The 15,239-nt window shown below is 38.3% G+C and overlaps 2 protein-coding genes across 3 annotated transcripts in view; one reads left to right on the top strand and one right to left on the bottom strand.

The window, feature by feature from the left end:
• The window catches only part of FILIP1L (filamin A interacting protein 1 like), a 118,458-nt gene extending 117,275 nt beyond the window's left edge, over positions 1 to 1,183 (bottom strand). For both annotated transcript variants that reach the window (XM_065876397.1, XM_065876399.1), the window contains exons 1-2: positions 941 to 1,183; positions 25 to 198 (exon numbers count right to left, since the gene is read on the bottom strand). In XM_065876397.1, the coding sequence (XP_065732469.1) occupies positions 25 to 198; positions 941 to 1,183 (417 nt within the window). The remainder of the gene's footprint in view (positions 1 to 24; positions 199 to 940) is intronic.
• The window catches only part of CMSS1 (cms1 ribosomal small subunit homolog), a 383,863-nt gene that overhangs the window by 128,032 nt on the left and 240,592 nt on the right, over positions 1 to 15,239 (top strand). The window lies entirely within an intron of this gene.

The raw sequence follows: 15,239 nt of genomic DNA, 5'->3' as shown, positions 1-15,239 counted from the left end.
ACACACCCCTGATGTGATACATACCTCATTCATTGGTTTCTCATAGATGTCCTCCTGCCAAGGGGCAGATTTTGCTTGAAAAGCATCTCGCTGGAGAGCTTCTAGCACCTTTTTTGGAGTGACAAACCCATACTGAGCTTCCAGCAAAGCCAAGTCCATTTTATCAGCCTTTAAAATGCCTATGACTTCATCTCGAGCCTGCAGGAACAAAAAGCATTTCAGAAAGCCCACTTTATCTACCAGCAGTCTCTGCAAGTGATTTCTTGTGTAGTTGAGTATTTTTTCTCTTCTCCTTCAAATATAAACAAATCATATTTGGTTATAGCACCTTTTAGAAAAGGTAGCAAAACTATGTCCCTTTACTTCATCCTTCTTACAGTCTAGTTACACATTAATAATGTTTTTAAAAGTGATCACTATACAACATGGGGAGACTCTACATTTTTTATTGTGTTTGACAAGCAGATAACATGATATGCCTCAATGGACTGGCATTTTCATTTTCAGGGATAGGAAATAAGATTCTCCTATATATGTAGCAGCTGTTTTTAGTTTTTTGTATAGATTAATAATGCCAGGGCAAGTCTAGGAGCCAGTTCATGTGAGGTACAAAAGCACCTATTGTTATTTAAACCAGTCCAGAAGTCATCCGCTATTATTGTTACCCATACGTGCCTGTGCACTGAAGCTTGTGAGCAGCATGGGCAGAGGATGTGACCTTTCACAATGTGCATGCCAATCGCATGTCATAACAACAGCCCTTTTAGATGTGATTAATTGCTCTTCGTGCTGCCAGAAGAGAATTCTGTGAATGTGTACTTTGATTTCATGTATATACAAGTATGAAGCACAAATACCTATTTCTGTGGCAGCCACCACACAAAATTCATAAGCAGCCTTCCCCTTGAAGCATGAGGGGGATAATTCTAACCCAGCTGACCTGCAGTTCTCCCTCCAGAATGCTGAGAAGAAATAATAAGTCGTCTCTTGAGAGGTCTTCTCCTTGGTGGCCATTACCACTGTGTGACTTAGGATATGGAAGCATTGCATCCGACTCACTGGTGGGGTCTTTGTCTTGCTGTCTCTGCTTCATGTTCTCAGGACCTTGGAAACTGTAGTCTTCACTATGTCTTGGAAATTGCTTTTGGGCTGAGCCTTCCGTGTCACTGCTTCTGGAACGCATTCTTTAAGGGCTGGAAAGAAGGAAGACAATTTGTAACTCTTAGTGGAAGTAGAGTTTTAATAAGAGCTCCTATTACTGCTTTGACAAGTCTGCACTCTTGTTATATTTACCACAGCCAAAGACTCGATCTTTCTGAAGTCTACAGCAGAGAAGGGCATTAGCAGATTCATAAATCACAGTCTTATTTACACTTCTGTTTTTAAAATCAACATTTTAAAAAATGTGTTCTGCTTTGATTAAGGCCACTTATGTCCATGGGTAAACAGACTGTGTATTTGAACTTCATCTGCCAAGCATTCCACTTCAGGGACCTGGGTCATACCTCCAACCTAGGCCTAAGTGCTTACATAAGATGTACTTAACGTAATAGTAAAATGGTAAATTTGCTAATTGTTCTAACTTTCTTCAGATTCACGTTATAGTGTTTCCTTGTGGAAGTTTAAAAAGAGTTTTTAAATTTCTTAGCCTTTGGTGCTTTAAGAGACAAGCATCAGAATTACAAAATACTTTGGGTTATTTTGTTATGACAGTAAAGTCTAATATTAAAGGAATGAAGGCTTGGTCCCTGGCTGTATCCTTGACATTCTGCTAAAATTCCAGAGCTGACCTCAGATAAGTCAAGGACTTATATTTAGGACCCTTATCTACAAAATAAGAACACTAGTGCCTATAGTATTTAACCATTATGAAAACAATATAAAATAAATTAATATTTGAGGGACATATTAGTTCCACATCTGATTATATAATTATCCAAATTAATTTACAATAGCAAGATAATTTTTTCCGCCTTCGAGGTTTGTAATGGAAAGAGAAAACATCAAGTGAACTTATAGTCTGCTTCAGTGATGTTCAAGCAGATTGTTAATTTTACTCATTCCTAAAAATCATGAAACTTTCATCATTATTTTTTTAATATTTATTTATTTTCTATGTTTTTTGGCTGTGTCAGGTCTTAGTTATGGCATGTGGGGATCTTTTATTGCGGTGCAGGCTCTTGGTTGTGGTGCGGGCTCTTCGTTGTGGCACGGGCTTCTCTCTAGTTGTGGTGCCCAGGCTCCAGGGCACGTGGGCTCTGTAGTGGCGGCACTCAGGCTTAGTTGCCCCGTGGTATGTTGGATCTTAGTTCCCCGACCAGGGTTGGAACCCGTGTCCCCTGAATTGGAAGGTGGATTCTTTACCCCTGGACCACCAGGGAAGTCCCTTTCATCATTATTGGTACATTGCTTTTCATTTGTAATAATATTTCTTTAAAAATCTGGAGGGAATTCCCTGACAGTCCAGCGCTTGGGACTCTGCGCTTCTACTGCAGGGGGCATGCATTCGATCCCTGGTCTGGGAACTAGGATCCCACATGCTGTGCACAGCGTGACCAAAAAAAAAAATCTGGAAAGGTCAAGCATACAGAAAAGTATGGAAATATAATTAATCACTACATGCTAGCACACAGATTTGTAAAATCCTAATGTACTATATACATTAGAAAGCAGTTTTTTAAGTAAAATATTGATATTATCGATATAGTAGAAGTCCCTATGTACCTCTTCCTTAACCCACTCTATATCCGCCCTACCCCAGAAGTAACCATCTTGAATTTGGTGTTTATTATTCCCACGCATGTTTTATACTTTATACTTTTAATGCATGTGTATATATTGCTGAGCAATATATAGTATTGCTTTGCAGATTTTCAAACCTAATGTAAATACAGCATATTGAACGTATCATTCTGAAAATGTTTTTTCATCCTATATTTTGGAGATTCTTTCTTGCTGCATTTTACTTATTTTACGTATTTAACTGCTATATAGTATTGCATTATATGAATAGGCCACCATTTACTTATCTATTTTACTGTTGATGGATGTTTAAATAGTTTACTTTTTTTAGTATTAGAAAAAATGCAGCTGTGAACATTCTTGTGCATTTTTTTTTTCCTGTGAACATCCATTTCTTCAGGTAGTATTCTTTACAGCATAGGAATGGGATTTTGGCTCTCCTAAATGGAGTACCAATTTATAGCAGAGTGTAAGAGTTCTCATTGCTGTGTATCTTCATCAATGCTTGCTATTAGGGAATTTATAATTTTTACCAATATGGTAAGTGAAATGGTATCTGACTTTTTAATTGGTATTCTATAACTAATGAGAGCAGGCATCCTTTTATGTGTTTAGAGCCCCTTTGAATTTCTTCATAAATTGCTTGTTCATAGTCTTTGCCCATTTTTCTTTTGTATTATTTGTCTTTTTCTTATGAATTTGTAGGAATTCGTTACATACTCTATAAATAACTGTTTTGTTGATTATATGTTTTGATGTTATCTTTTCTGGTCTGTAGCTTACATTTTCACTTTGTGTCTTTTGTGGTATAGAAGTTTTACGTTTTAATTTAGTCAAGTTTATCAATTTTTAAATCAGTTCTTTTCTTTATAATTTGCATTGGAAAGCAAAATTTGAACAGTGGCAGTATAAAAGAATGGCTAAGACCATGGACTCTGGAACCACTCTGCCTGAGTTCAAATCTCTCCTCCATTACTTATTGGCTATAAAACTCTGGACAAGTTACTTAATACCTCTGTGCCTTTCTCATCTGTAAAATGAGGATGATAGTAGTAGTATATTTATAACCTGAAGTTGGTGTGAGGATTAACTGAGTCAACACATGTCACATGTTTGCAACATACCTCATACAAAATTGTCACTCAATAAACATTAGCTTTTATTATTAACTTTATTTTTATTCCCCCAATTGTATAGTGTTTCTCTATTACCTTTATAGTTAGAAAAACTTTTCAAGAATTGAAGCAAGTTTATTTGATTACCTCTTTCATCTAATGAGTTGTGAGCCGTGAATAAAGGGAGAAAGAAAAGAAGAATGAAAGAATGGCTTTGTGTCTTTCTTGGGTACTGTGTTTAAGAAGTGACTCTTACCACTCCCAGCTTGCTGGCACCACTTGAGAAACCTGAGTGTAGAACAGTTTAGGAACCTTGAGGACTTCACAGCCAACCAGCTAAGCCTCCATTCATCTCTCCACCCATCCTTCAACAAGCATTTATTGAAGGCCCACTGTGTTTCATGCACTAAATTGGTTATTTATGGTGTGGCTTCCTTACTTCCCTTAATACAAGTGATATATTTTCAAATGTAAGGTTTATGGAAATAGTTCGTAAATCTGGGATCATGAAAAGTGCACTGAACTAGACAGAAGTCATGTGAAAAGAATTCTGTCACAAATCAGCTATCGGATTAGTTAAGACACTGACCCTCTCTGAGGGCAGTGCCCTGAATCGTGAAGTGAGGAGGGGGTGAGGAGGTGATCTCTGTGGCCCCCTTTCTCCTGGGATGTATAACGATTCTTGCCACTGTGCCTTTCTTTTAGCATAGATTATCAATAGTATATTTAAAAGACATGGGTTTGTGGGTCTGCATCGTATAGGAAATCCACAGAAATCTAAATGCTACATATGGACTACATATGGACCTGTGACTTTTGATTTTCACCAGAGGAGAGATCACAGGTAAAAGACAATGCTTAAGGAAATAATCCCAGCAATAATTTTCAACTGAGAATTTTCAGTAGCCTCATCATAACAATCAGGATGTAAAAGCAGAACTTGAAGGTGTTTATTGCCTTACGTGTTTATTATTTACATACTTTATTTGTCAGTAACAAACCAACTATCAAGTGATACTAGTGGGACACCCTGCCTTGAAGTTACAATGTCCATCTGGAGAAATTTAAAACATTCATTTTCAAAATTTTAACAAGTCACATAATGTGTTTTCTCTACAACTCATGTTCTTTCTTACTTCCCTCCATCACACATTTATTTACTCTATTAGACGCTGGAGTTAGACAGTGATGGTGGTGATGGTGGTGGTAATGATGATGACAGCTAATACTTACTGAGCAGTTACTACCTGCCAGGCATTCTTCTAAGCATTTTACATTTATTAACTCATTCAATTCTTATAACAACCCTATGAGGTAGGGAATATTATTATCTCCATCTACAGCAAAGAAATGGAAGCACAGATGAAGGTTACACAGCTAATAAGAGGCAGAACTGGGATGTGAATCCAGGCAACCTGGCTCCAGAATCTGTGCTCTTAAAAATCATGTGTCATGCTATTATTATACTGTACTGCCAAAGACAGATGGCTATAGACGCCCTGTCTGAAATGGATACAGACACCATGTGTGAAAAATGCTTATAGCCTTGCTGAAGAGATTACTTATCAATAATTACAATACAGATGAACAGTGGTCTGTGGCAGTAGTTGGCACTGACTCTCCCCTACGTAGCCAAGGAAGGATTTATTTATTTGAGAAAAGCAAAGACATAGAAGGAGTACATTTTTATGTAGGGATAGAAGGTTGAGGATATATAAGATTTACGACTGTGGAAAACCCCATTATGTGTGTATTTATGTGTTTATAAATAATATTCCTATACTAGCATATTAATATATTCTATGTACCTTATGAAAACATATTCAAAAAGGAAAAATATTAATAAAAAAATAAGATATCTAATTATTTTTCTCCCACCCCATTGGATTGTCTTAAACACCTCAGAAAGATCATTGCTCTGGCCTATAGGAGTAATGGAAGGTTGTTAATGTAGACCAGATATGTTTAAAACAAATAAATATTACATACCACTTTATTTACAGATATGTTCTCACATGAAGGGCAGGGCCATCCATGTCTTCCACCAAATATTAATAGTCTCCATTCATATGTCTCATAGGGTTTCTGACCTGATGCTTCATAACTAATGGCTGTTCAACAGAGTGAATGGTTTGCTCTTTCTATTTTGTGGCCTATTCCACAACTTAGATAATATTGCTAAATAACAATGGCTCAAAATTGTATGGGCCACTCTGCATTTTCAGTCATCTTGCAGCTCAGCTGGGTGTGAATGGTCTAAGATGGGCTCACTCCCATATCTGACTGTCAGCTAGTTGGGCTAGATCTCAGCTGGATCATCTCATCTCTGCTCCACATGGGCTTTCAACCTCTGGTAGGCTAGACCAGGCTTCCCCTTATGGTGGTCTCAGGTCAGCATCTCAAGAGTGTGAGACCCCAAGGCCTTATTTTTATTGGTGAAAGAATGGCATGCTAGCCCAAATTCAGGAAGTGGGGAAATAGATTTGCCTCTTGATGGAAGGAGCTGCAGAGTCACATTGCAGAGGATGGGGAAGACTTAGTTAACTGCAGCCATCTTTGAAAAACTCTAGGTCTGTCACACTTACAGATTCAGACTTCTGTGAAAATCAAATAAAAATCTAATTTAAAAGAGGGGTAAAATATATTTGGTTCTTTACTTCTTTTAGTTTCCTGGAAGCATAAGTTTATTTCTATGATTTCTGTGATGCATTCCTGTGCTTTCCTCTTACCCACATATTCATATGTGGAAAAATAGCCTACTGATAAGAATCAACTTGTATTCTGCTACTAATCAATAAGGATTCCTCTAACCACCATTAATCTTATCCAAGGTATGCCTTCCAGAATTCCAAGATAATATAAGTTTCTATTTAGCAGGATAGCTTGCTAAGCATTGCTCATAAGTAGTGCTCTTTGAGTTTAAGGCAACCCTGAACTGCTACAGAAAACTGAATGGTTCTCTGTATATGTTCTATCTTCCCTCACCTCATTCTTTTTTTTTTTAATTGAGTTAAAGTTGATGTACAATATTATATGTTACAGGTGTACAATATAGTGATTCATAATTTTTAAAGGTTATAGTCCATTTATAGTTATTATAAAATATTCGCTATATTCCCTCTCACCTCATTTTTAAAGTGAGTTGAGTGAAATCTGTCAGGAGAGCACAGATCATTTGCCAATGATGATATTTATAAGCGATAAAGGAATGACCTGAAACATTTTTATACCATGTTTATTCTTTTAAAATTGATTAGAGTTTTTCTGAAACAACCAGTCTTCTTTGAGGGCTAGGGAAAATAGCATCAACATTCTTGCTGGCTCTCACACTGAGTTTGTGAACAGACCCATCGTGTGCAGACTTCTGGTCTACTGAGGAGTGTGTCTCGTCATGTTTACAATGGTGGAGTTTCCTTGCCCTTCTGCCAACAACCACAAAATGATCAGTAATGAGAAGTAATTAAGTATCAAGTGGAAGAAAACACAGACATGAATTTCATGATACTCTCATGCTTTGTATTATCAGTGACTTCATTGTTTCTCTTGGCAAATTTTTAATGCATTTGTGCTTGGCCTTGCATACTGAGGAAAAGAAAAATTTTGTAATGGCAACAGTGGTTTGGGATTTTCAGGTTACAAAGAAAAAAAAAAAAACAGAATGGAAAGTTGCTTTTGCTTATACCAAATAATGATGCCTTACTCCTTTCATAAAGTGTCGGTAGTGACATAATGCCTGATGGTTTTGCAAGGAGAAAACCTGCTTAGTTGTCAAATTTAATACAGCCTAATGTGTTGATTATCTGTGACTCTCAGAGCCATAGAATGGCAGCCTTGAGGACTGTAAGAGAGCGATAGACTGGGAATCAGGAAACATGGCTTCTGATCTCAGCTCTGCTTTTAATTAGCAAAGCTCTGGTTGTCACTTGTAAAATGAGGATATTAGTCTAGGTTGGCCCCGTGAGGTCATTCAGTATGAAACAAGGACCAGGGGTTCTTTGCCTTGACCTCTACCTTGTTCCTTACTCCCCAGTGGGTCCCCCTGACTGCAGGATTTACGCCTGAGACTAGATGATCTCTGAGGTCCCGGGACTTCCCGCTTTAGAATTCTCTGCTTCTCTGTTGTCTTGTATCTATGGATACAGATACAGTGTAGTTGGCCCTGAGAAGCGGATTCTACTTTATTTTCCTATGTGGTGACCTCGGTCAGTTTTTCTTTGGCTTAAGCTGGTTAAAATCGTGGTGTATCTTGGTAAGGGTGTGTTCATGAAGAAGAAGGACTAGTAGAGAATTTGCAATTATTTACTTAATTTAGTTACAGAAAATGACCAAATGTCAATTGAGGCCTATTCTACCTACCACCTTCCCCCAATATACATGCCCCTAGCTAACTCTTTACTGTAAAAATTGAATTTTCTTAATCATTCTTTATTAATCTTTAGATAGCAAAAACTGTTTATTCTATATAATTGAGCGCTAAACATAATTTAGTCTCTGTGTACCTGTTTATTTTCATGTTTGAATGGTGGAAAGAGGATATTTTGCTTGTATAAAAGAACTTCAGAAAGGTTCAGTGAAAGAAATTGGTTTTGGTCTTCATCATTTACTATGATGTTGAGGTAACCAATCAAAACTACTCCAATTTAAAGAAGAAAGTAATAATAATGGTAGCTTACATTAAATTCAGTACTTACCAAATACAAGTCTGTTCTAAATGCTTTCTTTTGATTAACTCATTTAGTCTTCTTAAAAACTGTTGTTTATCTCCATTTTGCAAAAGAGGAAACTGAGGCTTGTAGCTGTTAAGTAACTTGCCAAAGGTCGTACTGCTACCAAGTGGCAGAGCCAGGTCCTAACTTGGACAGTCTGGTTCCAGAGTCCAGCAAATCACTATGCTGTATCTACCTAGGGTTTTATAAGAAGGCATACATAGTAAAGGAAAAAATCCTGGTTCAACATTAAGTTATTCAACAAACATTTATGAAGTACCTACTATGTCAGTTATCATATTAGCCAATTTGTGCAAGCTTATTTTTGTATCTGGACTAATGTCCCTTTTGTTGATATGGGTACAGTTAATTCTGGCTACCCAGAATTATACAAAAATCTGAAAAATATGAAGTCACAACTCCCTGGCCCTTTCAGCAATTGGTCCATTCAGTAAAGATGTTTTGTTTTCATGCATTATTTATGTGCAGAAACTTAACTGAATGCATTGTTATTCTTAAACTTTAAAGGCCACAAAGTGGCTTTTCTCAGCCACTTTGCTGGCATCTTGGGGGAAGGCAGGAGGTATCGCATAAGAGAAAGACTATGAGATTGTGGGATCAGATGGATCTGGGCTTTAATTGCTGCTCCAGTATGTTAGCTCTGTGGCCTTGGACAACCTACTCTACCTCTGTGAGCCTTCAAATGTAAAATGGAGATAATGGTACCTGGTAATGGGTTTATTGTTCATGCTCTGTGAGCTTAGGGCCCCTGTTGTTCATGTCTGTCTCCTCAGTGTTCAACAGAGTTGTAACTCATCAGGGATTCATTTGAAAGACTGAATCATGCAGTCCTCAACAGAGCTGACTGGCTGTAAGTAGGAACTGCCTCATGGTAAAAATGATTCATCTGTGAACCACTGGCTAGAAATTCAGAAAAATGGTACTGAGAATCTCATAGAAGTAGCTGGAGTGTACAGAAGTAGCTAATGTGTATGGACATCTTACTACATGCCCGGCACTGTTTTAAGTGCTTTGTGTATATTATTTAATCTTAAAGACTTTTAGCCTGTAGTAAAGATTGTAGGAAAGGGCTTGGTAAAGGTAGGCTAAGCGTGGAGACTCGTGGGAGACATCAAAGACAGGGAAATTAATATCAAAATCAGGGTAGTGCTGGTACCTACACAAAGTTCAGTGTGTGTGTGTGTGTGCGCTCACGCGCGTGCACACGTGCATGCACACACATGTGCGTGGAGAAGGGACACTGGATCCCCAAGACTAACTAGAAAATTCTTGTTAATGTCACCGAATTTTGAAAACTTTTATCATATATACCCTGACTTTTCTCTCTCTCTCACCCCCACCTCCCTGAGTACACTCTCACATGCATAAAATGAGGTGAACATCCGCTGCATTCCTCCTTTTTATTTGACAGCACCTTAAACAGTCATTAGTTCTGGTTTTGTGTATGTGACGTTTTATAAAGTGGTCTTATTTTAACTTGTTTGGTAGGAAATTTGAGGGATGAATTGTTTTGATGGCAAGATGGCTGCATAATGCAGGGTGAGTCTGTGCTAACTGTAGGATGCTCTTCACCAAGGGACAAACTTGGAAGGGATTCAGTGCCTTAAGTTTGAACGTGCTTAACATCCCACACTTGCTGAATTTAGAGAGCAGGCTGCCGGCTAGCTTTACATTTCCGCTTGGATTTCCCCCTCTCTCTCCATGGAACCATAAAGCTATAACTTAGTTCCCTGGAAGGGGAATGGAAAGAGATGTAGTAAGGTTATATGGGGTGCTCAGCAGAGCTGGTTGAGCCCTTAATATTAACAGTCTCATGGTAAATGTGATTCGTCTATGAAAATACTGGCTATAAATAGATATTAACAGTGCTCAGTTGCAAATCAGCCATGCTGTGCTTGCATGGCCACATTAGGGAAAAAAATCCTGTTGAGTATTTTATTTGGTTTCTCTTAAAATGAAAAAATAAAAAGTTCATTTCCTTTTATTGCCCTAGTCACCCACATTTGAAGAGACTAAATTCAGCCAGCTGCAGTAAAGCTATCTGATGGCTAAAAAAAGACACATTGAAAACCAGATAACCTAATTTAGCAATGGTACCCTTTATCTTTTTCTTCCATTTTCAGTAAAAATCATTGTAACATACCCTTACTGGTGTTTTTACTTGTAGGGAGGGCATGGATAGGGCTTCAGAGAGGGGAACAGAACTTGGGGATCTGTGATTCAGGTCCATATTCTTAAGAATTCTGAGTCCTAATAGAAAGTCAAGGTTTCTTTCAAATCAAGTATGAGGTTCAGAAGGCAGTGTAGTCATCTCATCTATCCCCATAGTATCAGGCACTAAGCATTTTCTATGCCCATCTACTCCGTTGTTATACAGCTCTCAGTGTCTGAAAGTGCTTCCTTATGAGCTGAAATCCAGCTCCCAGGATCTTTATTCATTTATCCTTCTTCTGTCTCCAGAGCTAAGTCAGGCAAGACTACTTCTCTTGTCACACTGTGGTCCTTCAGTGGGAAGGGCTCTATTCTTTTTTCCAGATGTAATACTCAGTTTCTTTAACCACCACTCTTCATACTATGTGGTCTAGTCTCCTTCACCCAACACACCATCTCATGCACACATTTTGATTATACCCCTTTAGACCTACTCTTCATTAGGCCGGGTGTTTCTTAAAGAAATGCATGGAGTTGGGCGTGATTTCCCAGATATTAAACACAACTAAAGCAGTGAAATGGTAAGAGTATATACTTAAGGAAGAGCTCAGTAAGTCTTCTGATATTGGATCTCAGTTGGAATGTTAAGTATAGATCAAGACATTTGATAGTAGGCATTTAATGAAGACTTATTTCCAGTTTCACTTATCAGGTAAGTGCTTGTAATACCTTTCATGTGTACATTGATTGTTATGTCAGTAAATAGGTAATTATTCACCCTGTTTTTCAGGAGGAGGAATTTGAGCTTCAGAAAGCTTAAATAACTTTGACTAATAAACCTTGGACCAGAAATGAAAACTTAGGCCTTCTGACACCCCTTTCTCTCCAGGCTCATGCTAGATTAATCAACACTTGCACTTTTTTTAAGCTTGAATGTGTTCTTTGGTTGTTTGTCCATGAAGTGCTATAGTCAGAGAAGCTGCTAGGCTGTAGATACAGGATAAACAGCCTGCCAATGGGGTCTAATAGTACAGACTTACATCATGGCTTTTCTTAGCTGTGTGTTCTGAAGAAAGGACAAAAAGAAATATAAAAATCTCAGAGTATAAATAGTTGATTTATCTGAGTTTTCCATTACAAATCAGTGGCTCTTTAAAGATTCTTTTCTCATTTAAGGTTGACACAGGGCTGGGAATGTTTTCCAGATCTTTGTGGAATAAAACCAAAGAAGAAAGTTATTTTCATATAGTCCAAGTTAGCTTTAAATGCATTTTAAAATGCCACAGTCCCAGCACTAGAACAGAGCTCTTGAAAATCATATGATTCTTTTAACAGTTTTCAAACTACATCACTTTTCATATTTCTTCCAACTCTGCTCTCTGTTTTTTCTTACAAGCACGGTGATATTGAGCCAGTCACTTAACCTTTCTATTCTCTTTGAATTTTTGTCTCTTTGGCTCTTGGAACCAGTTTCCTCCAATCCCCTTATTCTGCCACTGAGGCCTGTTGAAGTTAACTGATGTGCCCATGGTCATGCCCAGAGCCAGCACCAGAACCCACATCTCTTGCCTACAGCTCTGTTGCTGTTTCCATAGCAACACTACATGTTCATAGGCCAACCCCTACTTCTTCCAGCCCTAGAAAGATGTGAATCTTAAAAGATAAAAATGCATCTTTAGAGTGGTTAAGAATCCGCCTGCCAATGCAGGGGACATGGGTTCGAGCCCTGGTCCAGGAAGATCCCACATGCCACGGAACAACTAAACCTGTGCTCCACAACAAGAGAAGCCACCGCAATGAGAAGCCCGCACACCACAATGAAGAGTAGCCCCTGCTCGCCGCAACTAGAGAAAGCCCGCATGCAGCAGCGAAGACCCAACACAGCCAAAACTAAACTAATTAATTTTTTGAAAAATGCAACTTTCGAGAACCTGAAGTCTCCCACAAATTTTTGTTGGCTTTCTCAACCTCTTCTTCACCCATTAATTGACTAATAAGTCACCCTGAGTGCCTTCAGGCCTCCTCTTGGCTAGACCAACCTAGCATAATAAAGAGCTCAGAGGTGAACAGGAGATTCAGATATCAAGAGTTGCCATCTATAAATTCCAAATGACAGCTTTCCTTTCTCTTCTTTTATCTAAGGACCTGTGACTGGAATAGACAGATTGTGTGTTACAGAAAAAATGTTGCAACTGGTAAAGTCCCAGGGCAGTACTTGACCTTGCAGCCATTTTGCTTCTCCTTTCCCACATCTTCCCATATTCAATCTATCTTCCTGTACTGGGGAACAATTCCTTCCTGGCCTCCCAGGTATTTGAGTCTAGTCTGATACATTTATACTTACTAAGGGAAAAGAAGGAAACTAACTTTTGTAAAGCTCCAATTATCTGTCTGATAATATGATTTATGCTTTCTATTCTTTATATCTTTTTTTAAAAGTTCAGACACATAGAGTTGGTATTATTCTCCTTATTTTACAGATGAAAAAAACAGACATTGAGGAATTCACAGTTTAGTGTTGTAGAAATATAGGTTCAAGACTAAATACAAAATACCAATAAATACTATAAATAATGTCCAATGTACAAAGTGTTTTGGGAGCATTTGAGAGGAAATGTCTAACTGTGCCAAAGGGACTTAGTGAAAGCACCTCAGAGGTAGGTTGGGCCATGGAGGATAAGAGTATACGGCTCATATGTACAGGTTGAAGGTGGATGAAAAACAGCATGTGGCAAATGTCGAGTTATTCCTTATGGCTGAAGTAAAGGAGAAGACCACCAGCAAAATTTGAACATGTATGCTATGTATTAGATGATAATAAAAAGTTATTGTTAATTTTGTTAATGTATCAATGACATCGTATTTACATGAGAGAATGTCCTTTTCTTTTTATTTTTCTAGATACATAATGAAGTATCTTAGTGTGAAATGACATGATGTCCTGGGCTTTACTTTTAAATATTTCAGAAAAAATGAAGGCAGAGGGTAGAGGAGAAATAAGTATGGCAAATTATTAAGGGTTGTTGAAAGGTGGGTGAGTACATGGTCTTTGTTATATTCTTTTTACTTTCTGTATATTTGGAAATATTCATGATAAAAGATTTAAATAGAAAGCACCAGAGACATAGTGTTGGATACATAAACATTTTAAGAAGGTGTTCTCTTTAAAGGGGGGACAAAAGGTGCAAAAGGAGTGAGGTAGAGAAAAGAGACAGAAGACACTAATCTTTGGGTGTCCGGCAGAGACAGAAAAGCAGAAAACTGAGCTGTGTCTCAAGAGCCGAGAGAGGGGTTTCCCTGGTTGTGCAGTGGTTAAGAATCCTCCTGCCAATGCAGGGGACATGGGTTTGAGCCCTGGTCCAGGAAGATCCCACATGCCACAGATCAGCTAAGCCTGTGCACCAAAACTACTGAGCCTGCACTCTAGAGCCCACAAGCCACAACTACTGAGCCCGTGTGCCTAGAGTCTGTGCTCTGCAACAAAAGAAGTCACCACAATGAGAAGCCCGTGCACCACAACGAAGAGTAGCCCCCGCTCTCCGCAACTAGAGAAAGCCCACGTGCAGCAACAAAGACCCAACACAGCCAAAAATAAATACATTAAATAAATAAATTTATTAAAAAAAAAAAAAAGAGCCAAGAGAGAAAATGATTTCAAGGGGCAGAGAGCTGCTGTAACTTCATTTTAACAACATTGCCACTGCTCAGAACAGTTTTGGCACTCTACTTTTGGAATTTTCATTTTTTGGAATATCCCTCAGCCATGGCAAAATCTGGTTCATTGAAGGTGAATTTGACTTCTGACAACAGGGAAAAGTTCCTTGGAACTAAAGCTAGTGAATCAAGTCAGGATTTGGGTCAGCTAATACTGTTTTTGGTCAGAGAACCAATTGTGACCTTAAAATAATGAGATTGGTTTTTGTATGTGAACTTTGCATGGATTTTGAAGACATTTCCAAAATGTGTCAGGGAAAACTTTTGACAAAATGACACAAATGGATTTCTAACTTAGAGCTTTTGTTTTGTTTTTAATATTCCATCTACTTTAGTTTTAAGTCAAATCTTTGGTGTCCTGAAGCTTCTGGTTGTTTTCTAAAATCCCAATGTAAGCAAAAAAGTAGGAGACAGCATGGTATATGGCAGGGGAAAGAGTGCAAGCTCTGGAGCTGGCCAGCCAAGTTACAGTCCTATCTCCATCCCTACACGCTGTCCAATTTGGGGCCAGTTACTTCACTTCTTCGGGACTCAGTGTCTTTGCAGGGTTGTTGGGAGGATTTGAGATCATATGTATAAAATGCTATGCCCAGTGCCTGACATATGACAGGAACACATAACTTATCTTGGTGTAGACATAATGATACAATTTTATCTCTTCGTTCATCAAACATACCTTCCCTCTTGGGACATCAAGTGAGATAGGAAAATAAATAATGGATTTTTGCCTATTAGCATCATGAGGAGAATATATTACTCAGCCTTACATCACTGAAGGCAAGGGGAGTTC

This window comes from Phocoena phocoena, chromosome 4 (assembly GCF_963924675.1).
Source record: "Phocoena phocoena chromosome 4, mPhoPho1.1, whole genome shotgun sequence".
In the NCBI taxonomy this organism is placed as follows: Eukaryota; Metazoa; Chordata; class Mammalia; order Artiodactyla; family Phocoenidae; genus Phocoena; species Phocoena phocoena.
This window is presented reverse-complemented; position numbering and strand designations above follow the sequence as displayed.